Here is a 27695-nt window from a genome sequence, read left to right as displayed (position 1 = left end):
ATGTTTGTGTCTGTAAGCAAGTGGAAGGTTTCCTCCTACCAGCGTAGCTCTAGCTACTGCAAATCCACAGCTGGGAAGATGCTTTGTGCAAGTTCTGGTTACCCCAGAGGAAGCTCATTTTTCACTTCTGAACACTACCTGGAAAGGAGAAACTTTGTTTAGTCCACACATTAAGATGAGTCTTTTGGTCCCCAAAATTACCTGTCTCAATGCACCATCCAGCTAGGATGTGCAACCAGCGCCCAGGTCAATGTAGTGGTGTCTGTAACCCTGAAGACCACACACCACCTGATGTCATGCTGGCAGACTAGTGGGTTGAAATGGAGAAACGTTGGCTTTCCTGAAGTGTGACTTTACTGTTGCAGTGCTCCAGTACTGCACCCCCCTCCTCTGGGACAAGATGTATCCCAGCATTTCCAAAAGTGAATGCAGGGGATAGAAGGGAGCAAAAGGAGGTATTGATCCACTGGATCTATTAAAAGATTTAGGCATTACAATCCTTAATTTTTAAGCTTCCCATAGCAGAATCCAAAACTTATGCCAGGTGCCCAGGCTCCCTGTATGCTGTACAGTATCAAAGCAGGATATAAGGCTATAGCATATTGCAGAGAGTCACGCATATTCACTAGGTTCAACCTGCCTTAGCTGGGGATACCCGGTAGGAGACATCTGAAATCTTGCCCCTGTCAGGCTTTCAATTCAACTAGAGATTCAGCATTCCCTGTATAAGGGAATCTCATGTCTGTAAACTTTGTTCAGGACTGGACTCAGCTTTCCAAGTGCTTCTCCTGGGGTCTTGGTGAGATAACCTTATAAGCACTGAGTCATCAAAGCCTTTTATACTGGAACATCATATTAAGGGACTCAGTGAAAGGTGCACACCATCCTCTGGTAGAACTAACATTGTCTGTCATGTGTCAGGACAGAGCCTTCAGGAGAAAGCATGTCTTCCATAGCATCTCTCTAGAGTTAAAATGCTGTACGAGTAAGAGGATGCTGTGGGGAAGCAGAAGGCAGCCTGGAGCCAAGGTTGTCCATTTCCTAGATATGTGCAGTCAGGTGTTACACCTGCTCAGATCACACTAGAAAACAGGCTCTGGATCTTGTAGCAACCAGTCTTGAGCCGGATATAGACAACTGCCCAGGAAGTTCAGCTGAAGACACAGTGCTGCTGCATATTACTTAATCAGAACATTAATTCTACCTAAGGCCCACAGGAAAGTTGTTTTAGGGATGCTCAGAGTTAGGTTGGCTCTCATTGCTGTCACTTTATGAGGTCGCTTCTTAAATCTGAAACAAATGGAATGGAACAAGCCAGAAGGCTCATGAGCCAACAGGCACCAGAGCCTGAAATGCCACTCACAGAATCATAATAGCTCAGAATCATTTGGGTTGAAAGGGACTTTTGAACGTTATCTAGTTCAAAACTCCTGCCATAGACCGGGACATTTTCAATAGATCGGACTGCCCAAAGCCCCAGCCAATCTGAGCTTGAACATTTCCAATGGTGAAGTATCCACAATTTCTCTGGGCAATCTGTTCAGTGTCCCACCACTCTCATTGTAAAACGTTTCTTTCTGATGTCCAAACTAAATCTCCCCTCTTTCAGTTTAAAACCATTGTCTCCTGTCATTGGAGGCTCTGGTAAAAAGTCTTTCTTTGTCTTTCGTATAAGCCCCCTTTATATATTGAAAGGCCAGAATAAGGTCTTCTCAGAGCCTTCTCTTCACCAGGCTGAACAATTTCAGTCCTCTCAGCCTTTCCTCAAAGCCCTTCCTTCCAGAACACTACTTTCGGAGTGATGGCTATGTCCACCAGCAAGGCATAAATCTACTGCTTGACTTGCTTGAGCAAACAGTACAGACTGCACAACCTGCCTACCTTTGCAGAAGGGACTGCTTGGGTTTTAGCTCTGAGCTTGTTTACTTGGCTTTCAGCAATATCTGCCCTTTCCTCAGCCTCTTCCAGTTTGTGCTGTGCTTTTCTGAATTTGGAGAGATTAGTATTGGCTTGTTCATCCTGAAATGACAAAACAAAAGGAATTAAAAATCCCCCTGACAACATGCTGGCACACAGAGATAACTTTTAAACTGACAGCCCTAGAAAATGCTGAATAAGTTTTTGCTTCATTTAGTGACTCACAGCTTCCTCAGCTTGACTTTTGTAGGATTTGATTTTCATCTGCAGTTTATCTACCAAATCTTGTAACCTCATCATGTTCTTCCTGTGTTCTTCATTCTGTAGAAAGGGAATGTGCAATTATGCATCCTTGGGAGAAAAAGATTAGGAGAACTGCTTTCTCTTTACACCCACCTGGAAAGTCAGCTCTTTGACACGCCGTTCGTATTTGCGGATGTTTTTCATAGCCTCTGCAGATCGTTTATGTTCTTCTTCCAGCTCAGCCTCTAGCTCCCGGATCTGGTGAATTAACCAACAGCTGGCTTGAGCCCTCACGTAAGACTTAGAGAAGAAAGGCATCTTTGACACCATTGTTCAGCACTGGTACCCACCCTGGCCTCTGTCTTCAAGAGCTGTTTCTTTCCTCCCTTCAGTGCCAACTGCTCGGCCTCATCCAGACGGTGCTGCAGGTTCTTCACCATCTGGTCCAGATTCCTCTTCATCCTTTCCAGGTGGGCGCTGGTGTCCTGCTCCTTCTTCAGCTCTTCTGCCATCATGGCTGCCTTCAAAGGAAGATGACACAAGAAACTGGAAGCATGGGAAAGAACAGTGCATGCTGTGTACTATGTGAAGATGTGCTACCAGTTCCTAATGATCCTGTCACCACATTTCCTGCCTTGTGACATGACAGTGGCAGCAATAGCAGGGAAAAGGATAGGAGAAAATCTTCCTCACTGCACAAGCAGAGCTTGGAACAAAGAAAGGGTAAATGCTCCAGCCCAGCATAGGGTCATTACTGTGACCTTCACTGACACACAGGTGCCCTGTGGTAGAGCAACAGCCACAGCAAAGCTTGGGAGAGTACATGGCACAGCTGAGAGGCTTCTCTGCATAACACACGTGCAATATGATGGAATCTCTGTGTTGTGCCTTAGTGCATGCCCTGTTATTGCCATGATGACCTGGATGACAGTGTTACAGTGCAGAAAACAGTTTAAACCTGATATGTTATTTAAGACAAAACTAGGACATATTTTGCTCTCAAACATTTGATTCCACAGGATCAAATGAAGTGTTTTAGTGAAATACAGAGTAATGTTGCTTACAAATAATGTAAAATGCAGCAAATTGCTTTGGCAGCAAAATGCATTAAAAAGTCTAAATTGAAAACTGTGACAATGAAATAACAGCATTTAAATTTGAGCTGTACATGTATGTGTCTAACTCATTATAATGTTCTATTTCTGTTTAATTAGAAGAGAATAAAAATGGGGGGCTTTTTCATTAGCAAATGGAGAAGTTTTCCTTCTATTTAATTCCAAATGTTTTTAACTCTTGAGTTTGTTTTGATCCTATGCATCAAAAACCATCAGCAGGTTGGGTATCAGCTCTATTTCCTGGCCTGGAATTCACTGGCCTTTCAAAGGAGCATATAGGACCAGTTTTGAATGGAAATTCACAATTTTCAATTGAAAAATCCTTCAGTAGGATTTGGAAAAGATAAATCTTTAAATTCATTACCCACTTTACTGGTTTCAATACTGCAAGGTTATTTTGTGGTTGACATACTCATGCAGCACTGGACAAGTCTGGTTTAGACTAAGTAAATGTGGGTTTAGTTCATTACGATGACAACAGCCCCAAGAACTCATCTGTCAGCAGGACAAGTTCCCTGTTGTTCTTATCCTCCTCTGAGGGCCTCTTCAACCAGGCCCACAGACTGGTTTTTCCTTGTCCAACTTGTGACAAGAGCATTTACATTAACTCCCTGCAGCAATGCCTTGGGAAGCCCCAAAAATTCAAAGAGAAAAGCACAGTAACATCCTCACATCTGTGATTGCTTTCTTTGCTCTTTCTTCAGCATTTTTTGCTTCATCAGTAATGTTTTCCACCTCAGTTTGGATTTGTGCCATATCAGCTTCAAGCTTCTTCTTTGTATTATGAAGGCTGGTATTCTGTAAGGGAGAAAAAGGGAGGCTTTAAGTGTTTGTATTTGGTCTTTGACACAGTGAGACTATGAATTGCTATTACTTTATGAATCTCTGGACCCCAAAATTATGTCTTCCTTAGCAAAGTAAACACCTGGGTATGGAGGAGCTGCACACGTTCAGTAGCATCCATCAGTTCCTGCTCAGCCACTTTCCTGGACCGCTCCGTCTGCTCCAGGGCTGCCCGTAGCTCCTCAACTTCAGCCTGCAACAGGTCTGCTCTGCGCTCCACCATGGCCACCTGCTCCTTCAGGTCCTCCTGTGTCCTCAGAGCATCGTCCAACTGCCTCTGCGTGTCCTAAATATAAAGAGCCAATTTTGTCCTAATGAATTTCTTGGACACTGTGCTTCCAAATAAATCAACCTGAAAGGTAAACCAGGACCTTGAGAACTCCCTGGATGCTTTGCAGGTGTTTCTGTGCCTCAGCAGCCTGGCGGTTGGCATGGCTCAGCTGTATCTCCATTTCGTTCAGGTCTCCCTCCATCTTCTTCTTCAGCCTTAAGGATTCACTTCTGCTCCTGATCTCAGCATCCAAAACACCCTGCATTGTCTCAACAGTCCTTTGATTGTTCTTTTTTAACTGGCTGATCTCCTCATCTTTCTCATCAATCTTTCTGTTGATTTCTAATTTAATCTGAGTCAGTTCTTGGTTGATGCCAAGAATTTTCACCTCTTCATGGTCAAGAGTTGCCTTTAAACAGTGAAAACCAAACACAAAAGCAACAGTTCAGAGAACACCATCATTGTGATGGTACTCAGTGACTTACACAAACTCCTAGTTTGTGGCAGTCGACCTTGCGCTTAAGCACTGCCCAGGAAAGAGAACAGAAAGCTCTTCAGACTGCTGTCTGCTTTTCCCAGGAGTATTTCAACTAACTCACCTCTGCTTCCTCCAGAGCTAATCGCAGCTCAGATTTTTCTACTTCAGCTTGTTTTTTGGCTTTCTCGAGGTCTCCAACCATTTTGCCATTTTCAGTAATGTGTTCAGTCAGATCAGCTATTTCCTCTGTGTGATGAGAATGACATCAGCCTGGGGCAGCCAGAGAAGCTGAACTCTCTGCTTTGTGACTGTGTTCAATGCACAGATGTGCATGTGTACACAGTTCTGTACATATGTACAGATAAAACCAGATCCAGCCAATTCATGCACAACAACATACACACAGGGGCATCAGTGTGGTTTCATAGCCCTCCTTACACTGGAAGGTATCTGCATGTGTATACATCTCCGGGTAGGCCATCAGGGTCTTGTTGTTATATGTTCACAGTTCATCTGTAAAATTTACTTTCACAGGCTGCAAGGCCTCTTGAGGGCACCATCCTTACCTGGGAGCAGCACCTAAATGCCCTTGATCTTACATCTCTGCAGTAGATAATGGAGAGCCAGGACATTGGTTTTATTTGCTTAATCACTTTCCTTACTTGCTCAACAACTTCTGGTGAGACATTTATGTTCTCCATTAAAATAGAGAGAATAGCAATGAGAGAGTCCTGTAACTTAATGTACCTCTGGCAGCCACGAGCACGCTTGTAGAGCATGGCTTGCAGTGGTAGGACTGTGGAGAGCTAATGGGAAACCAGAGCCAAACACTTACGTTTGAAAGCCTTGTTCTCCCGTTTGATCATTTCAAGCTGATCTAAGGTTTCCTCATAGGCATTTTTCACTTTGAAAAGCTCCGTGTTTAGTGAGCGTGATTCTTTAGAGAGAGCTTCCCGCTCCAGCTGGCTCTCCTCATACTTTCCCTTCCATTCTGCCATGACCTGAAAGACATTGTGTTTCATTTCCTGCTAGTACAGAAAATGTTATTTGTGGTTATTTTCTGTACTAGATAAACCCTACAGTCTCTGAAAACAGGGCAAATCCCCCTTGCTATGCTCCAGAGGAGCTTCTAATTTAGCCTCAATTCGATTTCAGTGCTGACTTAAGTGAGGAGTATTAGTTTGGCCTTCTAGAAAGGCTAGGCTTAAAAAATACTGTGCTCCCTCCTCACCTTATCGAAGTTCTGCTGTTTCCTGTTAAGGGCAGCAGCCAAAGTGTTTGCTCTCTCTCTGTCCACTGTCAGATCCTCCACCTCCCCCTGCAACTTCAAGTTAATCTTCTCCAAGGATGTACACTTTGAATTCACAGTCTCTGCTTGCTGCCCTGCTTCCTGGAGACGCTGACAGAGCTTTTTCCTTAAGGAATATAAAGAAAACAAGCATATGATTCAGAAAATCATTGTATTATTATAGAACCATAGAATGGTTGGAGTTGGAAAGGACTTTAGAATCATCCAGTTCCAACATTATAGTTATGAACATAATTTCCTGAGTACAGTATCAGAAGTAATTGTTTTCATTAAGTGCCTATACAAACCCCAATAGAATAATTTAGGTCAGGCTACTATAAGTAGGTCTATGTTCTGCACAATGTACATAACATCTGGACAGCTCAGTTCAGCTACCACGTACTTTGCCTCCTCCAGCTCCTCCGTGCGCTGAATAGCATCTGTCTCATATTTGGTTCTCCACTGGGCCACTTCGCTGTTGGCCTTAGACAGGGTGCGCTGCAGCTCCCCCTTGGCTTCCTGCTCCTCCTCATACTGTTCCCGGAGCAAGTCACAGTCGTGGTGAGCAGACTGCAAGGCGTGGGCCAGGGCGTTCTTGGCCTAAAAGTTACCCATAATATCATGTACATATGTTAGCTGTGACCAGCAGGTGACACCCTCACAATGCACACTAAAGATAGGGTCACTGCAGCTTGGGCAGAAGACAAATGGCCAGAGTTTTATCAGTGTTCAGGCAGCTATCTTCGGCTGCAACCAATTCTCAGCTCTACCACTGACAAAGACCAAGGCTGGTGCTTTCACCTTGGCATATGCTGTAGCTTTTTTTCCCTGGGGCTACAGAAGCAAAAGAAATCACATAGACCCTTGCTTTCAAGTTAAAAAATTTCACCAAGACTGAAACCACTTTTCACATGTCAGGGACATCCTCAGCAAAGCACTTGAACACGGTGCTCTCTCTACACATCCTGCCCAGTGGTAACTTTATTGGGGTAGGCTGTAAGCAAAATTACTTACAAACTCCCAGAAGTGTTTCTTAAGTGAACTGAGGCCCTGATTCATTTTGAAGCCTTAGCATGTGCTCAGTGGTCAGCACTACCTTACTCTCTTCCTCTAGCTGCCTCTTAAGCTCTTCTATTTGCTGTGCAATTGCCTGCTTGCTCCTGGCCAGCTGCACAGTTATGATTTCCTTCTCTTCGAGTTGACGGCTCAGTTCACCTGTGACAGGAGAAGACAAGTTTTCAGCACTGTCAGGATGAAACATTCTGAAAACAGGTATAATATATAATAATGCATAACAATAATCAGTAACAGACGTGAAATCACACATTGCAGCTTTATCTGATCACCTATTACCATTACGTATATACTTCTACCATTCTTATTTTACCATTCTCATTGTGTATGTTTTTTTACCATGTCATCTTTATCCTCAGAGCAATGCAGGGTTTGGTAATGAAATGAGACAGATATAACTGACACTTATGTCCTTCAATATTACTCCTATTCTGCTTCAGTCATGAGCTTTACTGTTCATTCAGACTCCATATATGCATGCTTAATCCACAGCTCTCTCAAATTTAATTATTTAAGTGCGTACCACTTAATTTCTCTAGGGTTTCAAACCTTCTTAGTAATATCCTGTACTATCTCCACAACTGATTCCAGATAGGTTTGCCTATTTTTTTCCCCACACAGGCATTTGCAATATACAGTGCAGAGCATTTGGGCACCCAGTGCTACAAGGAACCTGATTCATCACTGCTGCTGCCAGAGGACCACAGCTACCTGTGCTCCATAAACAGGATTGTCTAGTGTGAGGCATGTGAGGGGGCTGGAACTGGATCATCATAAGGTCCTTTCCAACCCAAACCATTCTATAATTTTATATATCCTGAAGTTTCACTTCATAAGCTTTACAAGAACTGGAAAACATTTATTCTACATCACCCTCTGTCCTGTGGGCTGAAGTATATCTCCTTTCTTGGAGAAGTATAGTCCATGCTGTCACCTCTAGAATACTTGGGTTTGCTTGTAGCCCTCTAAAATTGTCTTTTTCTGAGCCAATTTAGAGTTTTGTCAAGCTTTCCATTTTGTTAAGAGTCCCCCAGAGCACTATGCACAATGACATTACAACAAACTGGTCAGATCTATAGCATCATCTTGTAAGTATGATCACTTCAGAAAGGTTGCTCAGAAGAAAATAAGGAAGAATGTGGTTATAGTCTGTGAATCCCACATGACATTCTCCACCAGAAGATGTTTAAGTGTCCTTTTCCCTGTTAAGGGATGGAGATGCGGGAGTCACAGATGACAACCAGTATCTAGTTGAACACCTTTTATTAATGAAGTCACTACAGTTATTAGCCTTGAGCTGTTAATGCCAGGCAACTCTGAACACAGCACAGGTATGCATTTTTTCACAGCTCGCTCACATACACATTCACTTGTATCTCTCCAGTAGGAGCAATACCTGAAGGTCAAACCCAGCTCTTTGCTCAGAAGCACTTAGTCAAAAAGACCCTAAGGGGCTCCTGGTTTCATCAAGTGGTATATTTAATGCTGTAGTCTTTGCATACAGCAGCCACAATCCTCCTGGATGTGGTCCCAGTTATACAACCCACTGTTGATGCTGTTGATGGTGTTTGCCAGTGGCTTTGGGCTGATTTGACAGGTCTTAAGTGTTCTGAGTTTGGCAGTTCTTGTGGATTCATCAGAACGACTAGCCTCCAGAAATTAACAGATTTTGGGAGACTTTCACATGCAATGCACTCTTTGCCATGTTATTCCCTTGTAACTGTATTACCATCCACATACAGATGTGGCTATAGAGCTCATTCACATAAATCCATATGAATTCATATAAAAAAGGGGTTTCATGGCAGGTGTAGCTCTGTGCTTCAGCTGCTAGAACAGCAAATGTCAGCACTCCATGACCTGCTGTTGTGTAAAATCCTTAAAATTCAGGTTAGTTTAAGTCAATTCAGTGGCATTTTAATTTGAGATGCCTGACCTTGCAGTCAACCAGACCAAGGAGCATTCATGCTCATCACACTCACTGTTGCAACAAGTCTGCACGGGAGCAGTTACAAACTTCATGAGGGTAGCACACACAGAGATACTGTACACACAGTGAATATGTGCACTCTTGGAGGAGTAACTGCAGTTCTAAGAGGTTACTCAAGTCATTTTGGACAGTCCTGAATTCCCAGTGCCTCTGCATGGAATCAGTTATGTCACATCATTCTAGGAATCAGTCACCTAAGCAAATAATGCTTGCAATTGGCATATGAACTTTAAAGTGTCCCTCATGGACTCACTGCCTTGGATTTATTTCTAATGCTGTCTGTGCCTATAACAATGAGTCTGGAAGTAGAATGAGCACCCTGGGTACAATAAGTCTCACAGTACACATTAGAGGGTATGGGAAAAAATGTGCCCTCAGCAGATCTTTGTGCCTTCCTTACCGGACTCTGTCTGAAGCTGAGCTTTTTGGATCACCATCTCATTCATGTTTCTCTGGTTTTCCTCAAATTTGGCTTTCATATCTCTCATCTGGTCTTCCAGAGTGCGGTACAATTTTTCCAGATGAGCCTGAAAGGGAGTAAGAAAGTGGAATCTGTGTATGTGTGTTTGTAATGTATTAACCTCCCACGGACAGAAACAAAGCCAATGCAAGCATTTAGCTTATAAAGAAACACCTTGGACTTAGTAATGGTCTCTGTACTACTGGCCAAGCTGTCAATCTCCATCTTCAGCTCACTCTTCTCTTTCTCCAGCTTCTGCTTCACTCGCTGCAGGTTGTCGATCTGCTCCCCAAGCTCAGCAGTGCTGTCCGCGTGCTTCTTGCGCAGGGCAGCAGCCGTGGCTTCGTGCTGCAGCGTGGCCTCTTCGAGGTCACGACGCATCTTCTGGAACTCGGCCTCACGCTTCTTGTTGAGGTCACTTCGAGCAGTGGTGGCTCCCGCAGCCTCTTCAAGCATTTCACTGATTCCCTCAAGTTCATTCGACAGCTCATGGCAATGCTTCTCAGCCTTTGCCCGCGCTGCCTTCTCACTCATGGTCTCCTCTTCCAGCTCTGCCACTCGAGCCTGTATAACAAGGAAACAGCACATCAGGAATAAATAAGGGAACAGACAATTCAGTGCTTAGTTTAACATATAATTGTCATAGTAGAGTACAAGGCCACTGTTTTGGAGACTATAAGCACCTGCAGCCCATGGAGGACCCTACGAAGGAGCAGGCAGATGCCCAAAGGAGGCTGTGACCCTGTGGGAAGTCCATGCTGGAGCAGGCTCCTGGCAGGACCTGTGGCCCCATGGATAGAGGAACCCATGCTGGAGCAGCTTTGTTGCAGGACTTGTGACCCTGTGGGGGACCCACACTGGAGCAGTCTGATCCTGAAGGATCCACCTCATGGAAGGGATCCACCCTGGAGCAGCTGGTGAAGAACTGCAGCCCATGGGAAGGTCCCATGCTGGAAAAGTCCATGGAGGACTGTCTCCTATGGGAGGGACCCCATGATGGAGCAGGGGAGTCCTCCCCTGAGTGGCAGAGTGTGGGATGAACTGACCAGAAGGCCCATTGCCGGTGGCCCTGAGCTGCTGTGGCAGAGAAGGTAGAAGAAATGGGAGTAAAGTTGAGTCTGGCAAAAAGAGAGGCGTGGGGGGAAGGTGTTTGAGGTTTGGGTTTATTTCTCTTTACCTTACTCTGATTTGATTGGTAATAAATGAAACTAATTCCCCCAAGTGGAGTCTGTTTTGCCCATGATGATAATTGCTGAGTGATCTCTCCCTGTTCTTAGCTTGACCCACGGGCCTTCACTGTATTTCTTCTCCCTGTCCAGCCGAGGAGGGCAGTGATAGAGCAGCTTTGGTGGTCACCTGGTGCTCAGCCAGGGCTAACCCACCTCACTTCTGTGGAGCAAATTATTACAGTGTATTGAGGCAACTACTGTGGCTAAGTCAGAGGTTTTACGTTACCAACCATGGACAAGCATTTTTCAGGCTACTGCAGCTTAAACAAGCAAAAAAAGTAGAGCTAGAAAGTTTCTTGCCTGCAATTCTCTGACCTTCTTCTGGAGTTGAATACCTGAACTCTGCTGTTCCTCAATTTTAGTTTGCATCTCATTAAATTCCAAGTCTTTCCTGTGAAGAAAATGTTCTTTCAATAAAGATAAAACAGGTCCAGAGAAAAACCAAATGATAAATTTGTTGCTTTTTCTTAATCATACTTCCTCAATTTTTCATCTAAGTGGTGTTTATCATTCTCCAGATCCACTGTGGTTTCCTGGGCAAGTTTCAAGTCTCCTTCAAGCTTTCTCTTTGCTCGTTCAAGGTCCATACAAACTTTTCTTTCTTGCTCGAAAGATCCTTCAACCTGTAACATGAACATATATAAGGATGGCTGATGGAATGACTGATGAATCTGCCTCTTCTCCTTGTGTTGAACATGCTTACATTGTTCACTTGTTGCTCCAGCTTGATCCTAGCTTTGGTGAGGGTATTAACTTTGTCCTCCTCAATTTGAAGGTCATCCAGTGCCTGCTGATGGGCTTCCTGTAGGGCCTTCTTCTCCTTGTCTAACTTCACAACAGTCTCATCTAAACCTGTCATTTCTTCAGTTAGATTTTTAACCTATTGTAAGGCAAAATACTTGAAGGTCACTAATAATTTTGGCTTTTCCATAGGCTAGTGATCACACAAAGGCAATAAACTCATTGCTAGACTACATGGTCAAACTATACAGCCTTTCTTCTTGCATATTACCCTTCTGAAGCCACAAAGCAACTCAACTTGCATTTTAATGCATTACTGCATGCTCACAGGTTGGTTTGGCTGTGCAACAGAGGTGACCAAATTCTGCACAAGGCCCATAGATCATATTATTGTTCAAGTTGACTGCACCTCCACATCCTATCTACATACACAGCAACTATTAATAAACATGTAAATAGCAGAAATAAAAAGTACCTTGTTTTCTGTGGCATGCTTTTCTTTTTCAGCTTTAGCCAATGTTAACTCAAGGTCATCAATATCTTTCTTCAGTTCTGAACATTCATCCTCGAGTTTCCTCTTTTTGGCTGCCAGATCAGTATTTATCCCCTCTTCATCCTCCAGTTTTTCCATTACCTCCTTTATTCTTGCTTCCAGCTGGAATTTGGCTTTGATCACCTGGTCACATCTTTCTTCAGCATCAGCCAGATTTTCATTTTCCTTTTTACAGAAAACAGACACATGTTTCATTGTCACACATTGGAACTGACACAGAAACCATGTGCTCATTTTGCAACTGGGACACGAAATACTACGATTTCCATTCAGCCCCTTCCTGAACACTCAGACAAAACTAATGCAATTGAGGAGCCAAAAATGGTCTTAAATTTCTTACAGTCTGTACTTGCAGCTGCAGAGCCTTTTTCTCTTGCACCAGAGTCACCATTTTTAGTTCCAGTTCTTTTCTCTTGGTTTCTGATTTAGCCAGCTCTTCTTTTGTTCTCTTAAACTTTTCCTTCATTATGGCCATTTCTTTCTCAGTTTCCACACTTTTCAAAAGGGGCTTTAGCTTGAAGTACAGCTTCATCCAGGGCCAGTTCTTGACGTTCATGAACGTACGGATGTTGTACTGGATGCAGAAGATGGACTCCCTGAAATCAAAACGATCCATCAGTACTGTGAAAAAAGCACATCTTGAGAAAGCAGACCTCACAGAAGACACACACCTGTGGTCCACCATTCTTTTCAATTCAAGCCTCCTGAGGTATCCCCTGCATAAAGCCTGTGTCTGCGTGATGAGTTTTCCTAAGCAATCATCTCGCATCTCTTCTAGGACACCCAGCAAGCCTGCCTTGAAGAACACCTGCAAGGAAAGAACAGAGATCAGTCATTGCTGGGCTTCTATCTGAATGCAGTGAATAATTTCAAACTGTGGGGGAAAAAATATTACCTTAGTGTGTCCAAATTTGTATTGAGTATGATCTATCTCAATGGAAGACAGCAACTTTTCACACGCCTTCTTGTTATCCATAAACTGGCCTTCTGGAATGACAGCAGTGTTCAGAAGGCGGTATCTGACAAAATGAAGGGAAAAGCTTAACCATCAGTCTCATGGTAGGGCACAGGATGCTCCAAGAACAGCCCTCACTTTGAAGGTACAGGTACCTCCAGCCTTCAATAGCAAACCAGTAAGAAGCAGGTCAGATCAACTTTCCATAGCTGTTAAATAACAAAACACTCTTTTCCTAAAAACCACATCATTGATTTTAGCAAGTCTAGCAAGTCTCTTCTCTCAAATGAATTGGGCTCAATGCAAATACAAGAATGAAGTTACAGACCTTTGTTTAAAATCCCCATATAGTATCTTGTTAGGAAATCCTTTCCTGCAGATGCGAATGCCTTCCAGGACGCCGTTACATCTCAGCTGGTGCAGAACAAGCTTGTGATCCATCAGGCCTGGGACAGAACATCATGGGAATAAGACTGACTTTTCTAGCATTGGTTAATTGGTCTTCCTGCCAGTTTCTCATCTTTGTTGTGTGAATTACCTGGGGTCTTTGTTTCATTGGGAATGATACAACGCACAAAATGAGGATGGGTTGTTCGCAAGTTGGACATCAGCTTATTTAGGTTTTCCTGTGAAAAAGAGATCATTTGCAATCTCTATCTTACTTCAAGACGTATCTCAGTATAATTTGACTCTGATGGAAAATGAAACTTCACAAGTTTTTTCTTACTATTCTAGTGAATATTCTACAATCCTGTTCAGGCATTAGCACAGTAAATAGCTACTAACAGTGGATACAAGTGATAAACTTGCCTCCTGTCTTAAAACGAAAAGATGTCCCTTAGTGGTTAGAAGCTAATTATAAGAGCTATTAAACAGGAGAAGGATGGAAAGAAATGCACAATGTTCTTGGATACCAACAGTGGTCTTTCTTGATCAGACAAACTTTTGATCAAATTAATTGACGGGTTCATTTGTTGGTTCTCTTAGATATATAGAGAGATATTATATGTATATATAGATACACATATTAGCTATGTGTATTCAAAAGAGAATTGAGCCACAAAATCAATGTTTGTCTATGACATCAGAAGTCACCTGCTCCGCAGCATAGTTTTTATGAGCATTGCATTTCTTTAATCTTCTCATGCAATAATGATATATGGCCCATGTCACTGCCAGCAGGATGCAGCACTCATCATCCTGCCAGGAAGGGCTAAGTCTCTTCCTGACTCCAGAATACACATGTCACAACAACATTGAGGAGCTGCAATATGTAAGTTGTGTTGCTCACACTGACTACAAGGCACTGGTTGCCATACAACATCCTGTACTCAAAGAGGCACATCCTGGAAGAAGCCAGTTGCAGCCATATAAGGGCAGGATGTTGTTATCAGCAAAGATACTAACACCAAAAACCAAACTATTTTGGCACCAAAGCCAAAACAGCCTTTGGGCTGTCTTGAAACTGTGCAACCTGATCAAAGCACATGAATTCCCTTCTCCACCACTGGACCTCATCAGCAAAGCAGAATCCAAACCAAGCTTTACCAGATCCCAAAGGTAACATTCCACAACATTGTATGGCAACAGAGAAAGATGAAATGGTGACCTACTGCAGAAGGTCTGACAATACTGCCTTCTCAGTGTTTTCTGCAGCTGGCCCAAGCTGTGCCAGAGAACACACCTACCCGAAAGAGTACAGAGACAGTTTGGAAGGAAGAGCCCTTTTTCTTGGTTCCTTTCTTCTTAATCCCACCACCTTCAGCTGGAAAATGAGATGACAGTCCCAACTGAGGTACTGCTGTAGATCCCTTTGACAGCACTATAATTGTGCATCTAATACATAGAGCATGAATACTAACTTAACACTGATTCAAGTCAGGTGATACAATTGGAAACACCAGACAGGAGATATGATTCTCTGATCTTACCTTCATCTATGGAAGCAAAATCAGCATAAAGGTTGCATAAAATTTTCATAGATGATTTCTGATACAGCACCACAACAGTTTCATTCAGAGGGTCTTTGTTCTTCTCAAGCCAGCCAGTGATGTTGTAGTCCACCGTGCCAGCATAGTGCACCAGGGAGAAGTGAGCCTCAACCTTGCCTCTGCCAGGCTTGGGCTTCTGAAAGTTGTTGGACTTGCCCAGGTGCTGGTCATAGAGCTTATTCTTGAAAGAGGTGTCAGTTGCCTTGGGGAACATGCACTCCTCTTCTAGGATGGAGAAGATGCCCATGGGCTGAATAGAGAAAAAAGTGTTTTCAAATAAGAAAAATTCAAGCTATAATAATATAAAGAAATGCTAAAGTTAAAGTACTGGAAGTATTTTATGCAGAATTAACTTGGGAAGTTTGCAGGGAAGCAAAGATTTTTATGAACAGCTGACAAGATATTCAAAAGCACCAGATTTTTGTAAGTAGGGTTTTGAACTACCCAGACATTGGCTGGGAAACTAAGAAAGCCAAGCAAAAACTGTGAAGCAGTTTTCTGGATTATCTGCAGCAACTTCCTTATCCAAAAGGTGCAAAAAGCAGTCAGACATGAGGCTTTCTAACATCTGAATTTAACTGAGAGGAAACCCTGAAGAGGAACCAATATGCAAAGACAGAAGAGAAGTGGGGTAAATATGACAATGGAATGATAACTTGCAATGGTGTGTAAGACAGGCAGAACAGAGAAAAAAAAAACAATGTCTTTTTAGAAGGCAGAATACATTTCCAGTTGGTGGATGATCAGTCATAAGTGGTAGGTTTAAAGGAAGGGAGGAAGTAAGGAGACCTGGAAGCTTCACAGAGAGACTGCATTGAAGGCATTTGGTGCAAATGCTCGAGGATCCCTTCCAGTTCTGACCTCTGTGATTGCAAACACTGCATGAAAAACTCACCTTCTCAATGAGCTCAATGCAGGCAGCCAGGTCCATCCCAAAGTCAATGAACTCCCATTCAATTCCTTCCTTCTTGTACTCCTCCTGCTCCAGCACAAACATGTGGTGGTTGAAGAACTGTTGCAGTTTCTCATTGGTGAAGTTGATGCACAGCTGCTCAAAGCTGTTGAACTAATATTTGAGTAAATGTTTTAATATTGTTAAGCTGACACAAATAGATTATTTCATAGAATTACCAAGGCAAGGTCAGATAGAATATCCCTGAAGGGTTTTGGTAACAGTGTAAAGAATATATCATGGATTGTCCTGGCTTACAGGAAAAGTGCTGTGCATGGTTGATAAAGTCTGCACTGGTGATGGTTTTGGGTGACCCTAAATAGAGATTCTGTGGGAATGGAGCTTCATAGCTTTGCTTCTGCAGTTTCCTTTCTGTTATGTAGTGGTTATAGACCTACAAAGGCAGAAGTCATTTCAGAGATTTGCCCTGTTCTTGGGGCCTGCATTGGGGTGAGGAAGAGGAAAGGTCAGAAAAGTCAAACAAGCAGAAAAATGCATTTAAAAAGAGTGCAAAACCAAACCTCAAAAATCTCAAAGCCAGCAATGTCTAAGACCCCAATAAAGTGCTGTCTTGGAAGCTTTGTATCCAGTTGTTGGTTGATGCGCATCACCATCCAGAAGAACAGTTTCTCATAGACTGATTTGGCAATGGCACTCACTGCGTGGTGCACCTGCAGAGACATGGTTCACACAGCTCTGTCAGGGCACTGCTAGTGCACCACCAGAGCAAAACAGCCCTTCACTATGCAAAAATGCTTTCAGCCCACAGAATGCACTATAGGCCTTAATGGTCCTGACCATCCTCAGCTGTGACCTGCATCCACTCCCATCTCTTAGGGAAATGTGGTCCCTGCTGCTCCCTGACACCCACCTGATGCACTGTTTGGCCCTTCATGACATAGTCATTTCCCACTTTCACCCGGGGATAGCACAGAGCTTTCAGCAAGTCTGCCGAGTTCAGGCCCATCAGGTATGCTGCTTTGTCAGCCTCTGTAAAGCAATACAAAACCAGTTAGTGTACTGATGATGGACCAACCTGATCTAGTTGAAGATGCCCCTGCTCATTGCAGTGAGGCTGGACTAGATGAGCTTTGAAGGCCCCTTCTAACCCAAACTATTCTGATTCTATGAACAGTGTTTTTCCCTTCAAGTCGCTTCTCTGCTATGTCACCCAAGCAGATCAAGTCTGGGTGTGTAACCAGAAACTGGGCAGCACTACCATAACATGTCCCAGCACAGGGTCCTTCAGCAGAGCCATTGGGAGTAAAGTGAATGCAGAAAGTGACTGTACAAGGTGGTAAGTTGACGGTTGAACGTCCTTTTCATTTTCATCAAGGAAGAACTTCTTTCCCAGAAGAGTCCTTGCATTTCTAGGGAAAAACAGTATGAAAACAGTTGGAAATAAGTCTCTCCAAGCCACGAAGGTTTTACCTTCTGTGCCATCTGGCTCTGCCTGCTCCTCACGTGGTTTCTGCCTGAACTTCATGTTTCCATAGTGTAGAACTGCCCCTGTCAGCTTGTAAATCCCCATTCTCTCATCAGGGCTGAAGCCCAATATGTCAATGGCTGCCTGCATGCCAGAGAGATCAGCTGGTTATAGTGGTGGTGATAGTAAGAATGATACTGTCTCTCCTTGCTAAAGGTACTCACATCTGTGGCAACAAGCTCCTCCTGGTCATCAATGCTGGCCACAGAAATCTCCCCTTGGCTGATGAACGGGTAGTCATATGGGTTGGATGTGATGAGGAGCAGCTCTGAAAGGCAAACGAAGGAGTAAGAGCCAGATCATGGCAGTGAATATGGAACAACAGCTCAGCAAGGTTTCACAGGCTCTTTTCCCTTTTGCATCCCCAAGCTCTTAGTTTTCTATTAAGAGACAAGACAGAGTAAAGGCATTCATCTGCCTTCCACTGGGTGAACAGAAAGTCCCGGAAAGCTTCTCAGTCCTACCAGTTCAGTATGCTCTGAACTGGAGCTGAACAGTCAGCACTGGCAGACAAGGAAGAAGGGACATCCAAATACAGCTTTAAGAAAGATAATTTTAAGTGAGACTTGCACATGCTCATCCTCTCATATGACATAGAATCATGGAATCACAGAATGGTTTGGGTTGCAAAGGACCTTAAGATCATCCAGTTCCAACCCCCTGTCACTGGCAGGGATCCTTCGCACTAGACCATGGCACCCAAGGCTCTGTCCAACCTGCTAGAGATGGAGCATTTACCATTTCATTGGACAACCTGTGCCAGAACCTGACCACCCTCACAGGGAAGAACTTCCTTTATATCCAACCTGAACTTCCCCTGTTTAAGTTTAAACCCATTACTCTGTTTTGTATTACAAATTGAGGCCAAAATTCACAACTTATTTTCAGCCCCCAATCCTATGGTAGAGTAAGAGAAGTGAAGGTGTGCATATGTGCAGTGGGGTTGCAAGCAGGAGGTGAAGCCCTCCACACATTGAAGATAAATCTGTGTGCTTGTACACACATACAGCCCCCTAGCACACGGCAGTCTCTGTGGGAAGGGAAGAGGGATGTGGTAACATCAGGAGGAGACATAGTGGGAAGATGAGTGTAGGAACTTCACCTTGGGAACTGTTCTGTGGATAGTTAGGAGGGAAGGGCAGAGTGAAGGGAGGAGGAGTGCAGGAGTTCAGTGTGTGCCAAAAAGGATTGGGATAGATGTGGGGCATAGGTAGGGTATGACAGGGGAAGTTTAGATTGGATATAAGGAAGAGGTTCTTTACTGTGAGGGTGTTGAGGCACAGAATGGGTTGCCCAGGGAAGCTGTGAATGCTCCATCCCTGGCAGTGTTCAAGGCCAGGTTGGACAGAGCCTTGGGTGAGATGGTTTAGTGTGAGGTGTCCCTGCCCATGGCAGGGGGCTTGGAACTTGATGATCTTAAGGTCCTTTCCGACCCTAACTATTCTATGATCCTACGACATGGCAGTGGGAAGGGGAAAAGGATGGAGGGGCTATGCTGGGAACAGGAAGAACTTTTGCTCATACAACGGAGAGTTCAGATAGGTGGTTTGTAGACCAGGGTATGTGCCCATCCTGCACCCAGAGAACTCTGACCTTTCTACTGAAGATTATTCACAGGATCTGGTCCATGTATGCTGGAATTTCCACACCAGCAAGAACAGCAAAGTGTAAGGGAGAGTAAATATCCACTGCTGCACCTCACCTGCATACAGTTTGCATAAGAACTTACCCAGCAAAGATAAATTGGAAGTGGAGTAAACCCTAGTGTGACAGTTACACAGAGAACAGTGCTGTGTGCAGCTTTGGTAACCCAGGCATCATAGAATAAATTCATAGAATAGCTTGGTTTGGAAGGGACCCTCAAAGCTCATCTAGTCTAGGTTTAAACCACGACACCCTGCAATGAGCAGACACATCTTCAGGTAGATCAAGTTGCCAAAGAACCACATCCAGCCTGGCCTGAAATGTCTTCAGGCACGGAGCATCCACCACCTCTCTGGGCAACCTGTGCCAGTGTTTTACCACCCTCAGTGTAAAGAATTTTTTCCTCACATCCAGCCTGAATCTCCCTCTTTCAGTCTAAACCCATCACCCCTCATCCTATTGCAACAGTCACTCCTTATTTTCCTCACAGGCCCCTTTCCAGCGCTGAAATGCTGCTCTAAGGTCTCCCCAGAGTCTTCTTTCCTCCATACTGAACAACCCCAACACGCTCAGCCTTTCCTCATAGGAGAGGTGCTCCAGCCCTCTAATGAATGATGCTGGAATGCAGATGACACAAATAAGAACATGAACAAAGCTTCAGTGCTTCACACAGCCTGAGGCACCTGTCTGAAGGGGAAGCTGGATGCCTGTGACACACGGTGCCACTGGATCCTGTGTCACTGAACTGGCATATTCAGAGAAATGATTTTCCTGTGAAATGTCACCATGGGATGGCTGTCCTTACCAAGCAGCTCAGGCTTCTTGTTGGAGAGGATCTGGTAGAAGATGTGGTAGCTTCTCTCCGCTTTCAGCTGGAAAGTGACTCTTGACTTTTCCAACAGGTCTGTAATATGTGTGTACATACTAATGTTTCAAGCATTTCTTTACTTCATAGTAAAGCAGTAAGACCCCATCATTTACTCACAGGTCTCAATGTCACCAGAGGCCAGTTTTCCAGAGGTCCCAAAATGAATACGAATGAATTTACCCTGGCAAGCAGACAAAAGTAGTGGTCAGTGCAGCATTCCCAGGTTCTTTTCGCTCTTGAATCTCAGTCACAGCATTGCCAAATCAGTCTGAATTAGAAGATAGATAAAGGGCACAGTTTGTTGCAGCCCAATTGTTCAAGGCCAGGTTGGACAGGGCTTGGAGCAACCTGCTCTAGTGGAAGGTGTCCCTGTCTGTGGCAGGGGTTGGAGCTGGATGAGCTTTAAGGTCCCTTCCAACACAAACCAGTCTGAGATTCTATCATCTGACAAACAACCAAGAAATTTGTCAGCAAGAACATTTCTCTCAGCCCAGTGGCTCCCAGTTGCAAGTAACAAGCAAGCAAGCAGGGTTAGAAATGCAGGAGGGCAGAGAGAAACACAGTGACTCACAAAGCGCGAGGAGTTGTCATTTCTCACAGTCTTGGCATTCCCAAAGGCCTCCAGCAGTGGGTTAGCACTGAGGATTTGATCTTTGAGTGTCCCCTGTGAAAACAGGTGAATAACTACTAAGAAACACCCAGGGCTACGTGACAGGAAGAAGTGACCATACTGCTATTCACCTTGTTACATGTGCAACCACCTGCCCTTCATTTCAGCTGTACAGATTTACTACAGCATCTTTTTTGACTACAGCATCAAGAACCAGCAATGTGTTTAAATTGTAAAGAATTCATTTTCCTCTTGTTCAGGATTTCCCCCCTGGTCAGAGCTCTCATCTTTTAGCCACATGGATAGAGTGGTCTGTTTGAAGAAACTGGAGCTCCTGATTCTTCCTGGAGACCAACCCACCAGCCTGGTTTCAGTCCACTCTGGTAGCTTGTATTTCTGGTGGTTCCAACTGCACATCAACCCCTGGTTTTATTGCCTTTTGAGAGGGTGGCTGAAGCTAATGAAAGATGTTTTGGGGTAAATGTTTGTCATAAGTGCTGCCCTCACCCACAAGTCGGTAACATCCCAACTGCCCCTCTGCCAAGCCCTTCTTCCTCACACCTTCATCCAAGACTCCTTCTTCTTGGCTAGGTCTCCACCCGCTGCAATTGTGGCAAAATACTGGATGACGCGCTTTGTGTTCACGGTCTTCCCTGCTCCGGACTCCCCACTGCCAAAAGAAAGCACAGAGTGAAGAATTATCTGCCCCCTTTTTGTTGGAGACAGAAGTCAAAGGGGCAGATGTACTTACGTGATCAGGATGGACTGATTTTCACGATCTGTCAAAGGAAAAATGCCTGCAGTCAGAGAAGCTGTAGGGAAAAGTGCTGGTTCTCTGGCAACCCTGAGTGTCCACTGAATTGAAAGAAACAAAACCTCTACAAGCAAAACTGAAAAGATGCATGGTCTTTTTCTCCTCTCTCTTCCCCTCCCTGCACTGCACTTTATGTCTTCTCCACTTTTGCTCCACCCTGCACTCTCCTTTTTGCTTCTGTCTTTACCATTATTTATTACTTTTTACTAACATAAAGAATAACGTTCTTTATTACTATTTAGAATCATAGAATCATGGAATACTTTCGGTTGGAAGGGACCTTCAAAGCTCATCTAATCCAACCCCCTGCAATGAGCATTGGATATCTTCAACTAGATCAGGTTGCCCAAAACCACATCCAACCTGGCCCTGAATGACTCCAGGGATGGGGCATCCACCACCTCTGGGTAAGCCATACAGGGTTTTACCACCCTCACTCTAAAGAATTTTTTCCTCACATCCAGCCTGAATTTAGTAAGGGCCAGGACTTGATTCAAATTAAATCCATGTATTTTGGTAAAAATGTTTTTTCCAGCTCTGTTCTGAACCTACCTGCTGTTGCACAAAGCCACATGCTGGTGTGCTAAGGACTTCCCAGATAATGTGTCCTATCCAACTGCAACTGCCCTTTGCAGTGGTTCCTGTTATGGTGCTTAGCTTAGTACTTGGACCAGAAATACAGATAATGTGCACTACAACAGCAAAGCACTTCAAGAATAAAAAACCTAATTCTGGAGACATGGAAAACTGCGTGGAGCTGGGTTTGCATCATCTACAGATAAAATAAGCACATCAGATTCTACAGTACATCAGTTGGGAGCTCAAGCAGACAATCTGCAACATGACAAGGAATTGGGGTAGCACACTGTAAGAGATGGAAGAGGCAGCTGAGCCCATGGCAGGTGAGGAATGGCATTTGGCAGGAGCAGTGTTTCTGACACAGCCTTTTTGCTCTGAGTCTGGTCAAACTAGATCCACTCACCAGTCAGCATGGACTGATAGGCATTGTCAGAGATGGAGAAGATGTGTGGAGGGGCCTCCTGACGCTTCTTGCCTCGGTAGCCAGCCACCACCTGCGGGCTGTACACTGGCAGCCACTTATAGGGGTTGACGGTGACACAGAAGAGACCTGAGTACGTCTGTGGGAAACAAAACTGGAAGAGTCACTGCAGTCATCTCCTGACAGCTGGATTTTCTCCTCTGCCAGGACAGGGAACTTACATAGATCATCCAGGAGCTGTAGCGGTCCTTGAGGTTGTAGAGGACGGCAGGTTCATGGAGGTGAGTCAACATTGCCACATCTTCAATTCTGTCAAACTTAGGTGGGTTCATGGCATAGACATCATCAGGTTTGACAGCAAGTGTCTGTAATTCAGAAAGAAAGAGTTGACTCAGCATCTCTCGATGCTCCTTCCCTGTATACACAGAGACACAGGCACAGGGAAGTAATAACATCTGTCAGGCTGCTCTAATTCATAGTTTTCTTTCTGCTTCACTGTGCAAAATGAGATCACAGCTATTGCAGGGCAGACACTGATGCCAGCCAGGAATTCTACAACACGGGCAAATTTACAGCATGTCAATTTATTGTCCTGGAATTGCTACAAACACACAGACAGCATTTGTGCTGGACCAGATCTTTCTACACGTTGTTGCTGCTTATGAACTTCAGGTCCCTGCTGCTCATAGCTGAAATAGCCAGGAGCAGGGCTGCTCATGGCTGGTCTACCTTTCATCCTCCAAGACTTAACGCTTCACTGTGCCTGAAGACACTGTGCACAGGACAAGAACAAGAGGCATCAACAGCAAATCCTTCCTAGGAACAGAATAGTTCCACTCTGGCCTCTTACCATTCCTAGTTAAGCAAAGGCTCTAGCTCTACCAAAACCTGCTCTCCTTGCAGGTGATGTCCCATCACACTACCAGAGCCTCTAGCTGTGGGGGCAGCGGGCAGATGTACAGGAAAGCAGATGTACACTGATGGCAGCAGCTTACCTCAGGCACACTGAATGAAGGAGCTTGAAAATCCTGCTGTCATTTCATAGAACCCCAGACTGGTTTGGGTTGGAAGGGACCTTAAAACTCACCCAGTTCCAACCCCTGCCATGGGCAGGGACCCCTTCCACTGGAGCAGCTTGCTCCAAGCCCCTGTGTCCAACCTGGCCTTGAGCACTGCCAGGGATGGGGCAGCCACAGCTTCTCTGGGCACCCTGTGCCAGCGCCTCAGCACCCTCACAGGGAAGAGCTTCTGCCTTATCTCCAACCTGAACTTCAGAAGAGGGCAGGAAGCTCTGAAGTATTAGGAATTATTAGAAAAGAAAGAGAGAAAAGAAGAGAGTGTTACATAGGATGTGTCCATCAGTCCATTCCCTCTTTTGTTACTGAGCACACCTCTTCAAAAGGATATAGTTGTAGTGTAAACGCTCCAGAGAAGAGAAACAAAGATGGTCACATGTATGAAACAGCTTTCCTATGAGGAGAGCATAACTTGATTGGGATTTAGCAGTGACCAGGAGACACTTTTGCAGTCTACAAAGTCAGGAATAGCAGAGAGCCATTGGCTATGGTGAGGAAGAATTAATATTTGCTTGTGAAAAAAATAAGTTGAAATGAGCAGGCTGCTCATTGCAGAGGAAAGGAAGCACTTTACACACATACTCCAATTTTAAACCATGTAAATCTTGCCCACAGGACACTACAAAGGCAAAACCCCTCAAATGGATGTAAAGACCCAGCCCCCAGGAAAGCAGGTCCTTACACACAGGTGCCTGTGCAGGCTCTGCTCTGTCACATAGCTGGAATTGCTGGAGGCTGGGCTGAACCAGTGGATGGCTGCTGTATTCTTTACTTGCTTTCTGAAGAAGCTTTTAGCACCTACTGCCAGGACGCTGGGTGCTTTGGGCTGCTGCAGCTGTTTTCACAGCAGTTATCAGGCCATGAGCTGCTAAGACCTGCCAGCATTTTTGCAAGATTAACACCTTGGAGGCTTCTCTAGGAGACTGCAGCCAGCGACATTTCACAAGCAAAGGGACTTTCGAAGTAGATGCCTGCTCTGCTACCAGTGAAGGAAGAAGTTTATCAGGGGATACGTGAGAAAGAGTTAAAAGCAGTGGGTGAAAAATGCTAGGACTTGCAAGGCTACAACCAAACCTGGTTTTGAGCACTGCCTTATCTTTGAAGCATAAAGCAAGAGTAACTACCCAAAGAACACCTTCATCCCAGGATCCTGAGCAATGCTTTCCTCTGGAAACTGTGCTGGTCCCAGTCAGAGGGTAGGGCAGGGTAGATGTCTTGCCTGAGCCAGCCTAACTCTGTGCTCCTTGTCCTCCCTATCAGACATCTCAGCAGGGCAAGGAGGAGGACCAGGAGGAACGCACTTACTCTGCCATCCTCTGTCTCAACAGTTATCTTCCCATCCTGTGCAGCCTTGATCTTGCCTTTGGTGTACACCACCTCGGGGTCAGCCACAAAGCAGTAGGTCTTGGCATCAAATGGCTGGTTCTGGGCTTCAATTCTCTCCTTCTCTGATTTGCGCAGGTACGGTGCAGCCTCCCCAAAAACCTCCATGCCAGCGTCTCTGCTCATGGCTGGAGCTGAAAGACAGACCCTGCTGTGGTGGGCCCCTCCCAGAGCACCCTTCCCACCTCTCAGATGTGTGCTGCAAGGTCTGAGGGAGATATTTGCCTCTCAGAGCTGGAATGCACCAAGCAACAAAGAGCTGCCACCCTTCACGGCCTCAGTGAAAGGGGATCCATGCCTGAAGGAGCAGGAGGGTTCCCTGGGGATGTGTTAAAAGGAAAGATCTCTGAAGGATTCACATAGTCCTTAGTAAAACTGAGGCCCTGAAGCTCGTTTTAGTTCCAGTTCTTTACTTACGATTTCCCCCACTCCCTTTTAACATGGTGCCTGTCCTAGTCCTCTGGTGCACAGCTGCAGCAGGCAGGAACAGACACGTGCCATGGTCTGTTAGAACGGATCATGCAGAGGGAAGAAGGGGACCTGCTCACAGTGAATGCAAGGGAAAAGCCAGCTCAAGCCAGTCTGGGCAAGCTGTTAGTTTCCATGCCTTAAATGCTCACCTTAAGGATCAGTCAACAGAAGGAAGGAACAGGCTGACATCTCTGATCTCTGAAAGAGAGAGTGGAAAGGTCAAACTCCAGCTAAACTACAACCCGATGGCCCAATACTCCTCCCTTACTGCAAGCAACCACTCCAGTTGAGGACCAGAGATACCAGTCCTTCCCTATCCAAGGAATGACCCAGTGAGGAATCTACAGCCTCACAAACCTCTAAGCACGGGGAACAGCAGCACTGGAGGAGCTCTCCACGCCTCTGCAGGTCACTCACAACATGCCCATGAGATCAGGAAGCACCAACAAGGGCTTTCTCCCTGACAGCTTTTATAGGCTCAGCCCCTTCCCTTAGCTCGGCCCCTTCCCTATATTTGGAAGGAAGGGATTGCCTGCTCACCAATTCCTGTTCATTTTCTGCCATATACAGTATGCAAAGAAAGGAGCTGCTCTTTTTTTCCAAGTTTAGTAGCTTTGGGACCTGACTGCGGTTTGTAACCTCTTTGTTGTGGGATGTCCTCTACTGGAAACATGCTCTCCTGGCAGCTATGACTGCAGATGGCACTTCACTCCTCCCTGCTCTCACCTAGATGTCAAAGACATGATAGTCCAGAAGGAACCTGCCCCACTGCTGCTGCTCCTGGGGTGCCTGGGCAGCGTTCACAGCGGGAAGGGAATGCGAAGCAGCTACACGTGATGTGGAGGGCAAGGCCAAGGGAAGGGAAAAAGGTGATGGGGATTCACGCAGAATCAATTACAGCAATTCCTGTGGCTTTCCCATCACTGTACGGATCAGGGAGGATGGGAGGAAAGGCCATGACTGGAGCATAATGTGACAAACCATGGCAAAATACAGGCTCATCAGAAAGGACACCCAAATCTAGGCAGGTCTAACCTGTCATTCTGATTGGAGAGTTTATTTCCTGGATTTCAGTGTCACAGGGGTGGATATTTCATGCATTCCATGCCCTGTATATGCTACAGAAATTGAGCCACTTTGGCTGCCTGGAAGGTTCACTACCCTTGCTGCCAAAAGGAGCTGCGGAAGCCATGTCACACAGTGCTGTCAGCTCCCTAAACACAGCTGATTGCGATTCCAGGTGAGAATATTGGTAAGGGGACATAGTAGCCACCAAAACACTGGGCATCAGCCACCGTTGCATGCCAGCTAGGACAGGTGAGCTCTGCCCAATCCTGAGCACCATGTCCATGTGAGTCCCTGGGGCTGTAGGCCTGGCAGTGCCTGGGGAAAGGCAGAACTGTGTCTGAGGAGACACAGGCTGTGCAAGGATAACTACACTAATGCAACTCTTGCTTGGGCAGCACAGACCCAGGACTGGCAGCAAGGCATGGCCAGCACAGGCTTGGACACCCCTCTGTCCCCTCCCCAAGCAGGGCTGTGCCAGAGGCTTCCATTACCACACTACTAAATCGACTTCAGCCCATGTGCTTGCCCTGGAAAGCACTGGGGAAAAAAAGTGGGAATTAGCATGGAGAAAAAGAAAAATGTAGGAAAAATTTTCTTTTATAATTTTATTTTATAAAAATGCAGCAAATTTTTTTATATAGCAAAAAGGAAAAAAAAAAGTAGCAGGAGAGTTTGAGGGTCAGGCAGCACCCAGAGCTGAGCTCTCCCATCCCAAGGCACAGCACCATGACTATGGCAGCACAGTCAGGCTTCTGCTGAGTTATGCTTACTCTGGCAAAGCTGATCCATGAAGTCTTGCAGAGGGCATGAACTGCCTTTGGGCTACGGTGGGCTTTAAGTGGAGGTCCTCCAGTCCCTAGTGCTCTATTTGGCTGCACAGAGCAGACAGGCAATGGCTACAAACTGAGCTCACCTCGTAAAGCAGGGCAGGACAGCAGTTGGCAGAAGCAATGGGAAGCTTCATGCTTGCACTGACAGTAGCTCCTGGTTCATGAGCAGAAGGGTCTCCTCCACCCCGAGGCATCCTGCCTGCTTTGGTCACCTTCTGTCACTGCCCAGGAGCACCCATTTACCCTGTGCACTGCCTGGCCACTCATCCAAGGCTGCAGCACCAGCCTCCCCTCACCAGAGCAAAGCCCACAAGACCTGTGTGAAGCCAGAAGCCCATCCCAAAT

The 27695-nt window shown here is 45.3% G+C and overlaps 1 protein-coding gene across 1 annotated transcript; it reads right to left on the bottom strand.

Annotated features, from left to right (window-relative positions):
• Positions 1 to 673: 673 nt before the first annotated feature.
• On the bottom strand, positions 674 to 27695 carry LOC133219033 (myosin-3-like). Its single transcript, XM_061366056.1, has 40 exons — positions 27434 to 27695; positions 25602 to 25650; positions 24904 to 25115; positions 22744 to 22887; positions 22505 to 22661; positions 21460 to 21487; positions 21270 to 21378; positions 20670 to 20762; positions 20216 to 20279; positions 20036 to 20134; positions 17751 to 17854; positions 17532 to 17670; positions 16972 to 17090; positions 16622 to 16771; positions 16044 to 16214; positions 15089 to 15398; positions 14846 to 14922; positions 13696 to 13783; positions 13486 to 13603; positions 13098 to 13221; positions 12874 to 13010; positions 12543 to 12798; positions 12125 to 12367; positions 11612 to 11788; positions 11386 to 11531; positions 11209 to 11299; positions 9854 to 10243; positions 9620 to 9746; positions 7252 to 7370; positions 6559 to 6755; positions 6099 to 6282; positions 5703 to 5868; positions 4989 to 5113; positions 4490 to 4798; positions 4201 to 4404; positions 3948 to 4073; positions 2511 to 2681; positions 2314 to 2418; positions 2143 to 2238; positions 674 to 2019 (listed from the first exon to the last, which is right to left on the bottom strand). Exons 3-40 carry the CDS (start codon positions 25105 to 25107, stop codon positions 1831 to 1833), a joined length of 5856 nt encoding a protein of 1951 aa, XP_061222040.1. The 5' UTR covers positions 25108 to 25115; positions 25602 to 25650; positions 27434 to 27695; the 3' UTR covers positions 674 to 1830.

This window comes from Neopsephotus bourkii, unplaced genomic scaffold, assembly GCF_033783945.1.
Source record: "Neopsephotus bourkii isolate Nb327-2 ecotype Australia unplaced genomic scaffold, CSIRO-AGI_Nbou_v1 NB_5, whole genome shotgun sequence".
NCBI lineage: Eukaryota > Metazoa > Chordata > Aves > Psittaciformes > Psittacidae > Neopsephotus > Neopsephotus bourkii.
Note: the sequence above shows the minus strand (reverse complement) of the source record. Positions and strands in the feature narration are given on the sequence as shown.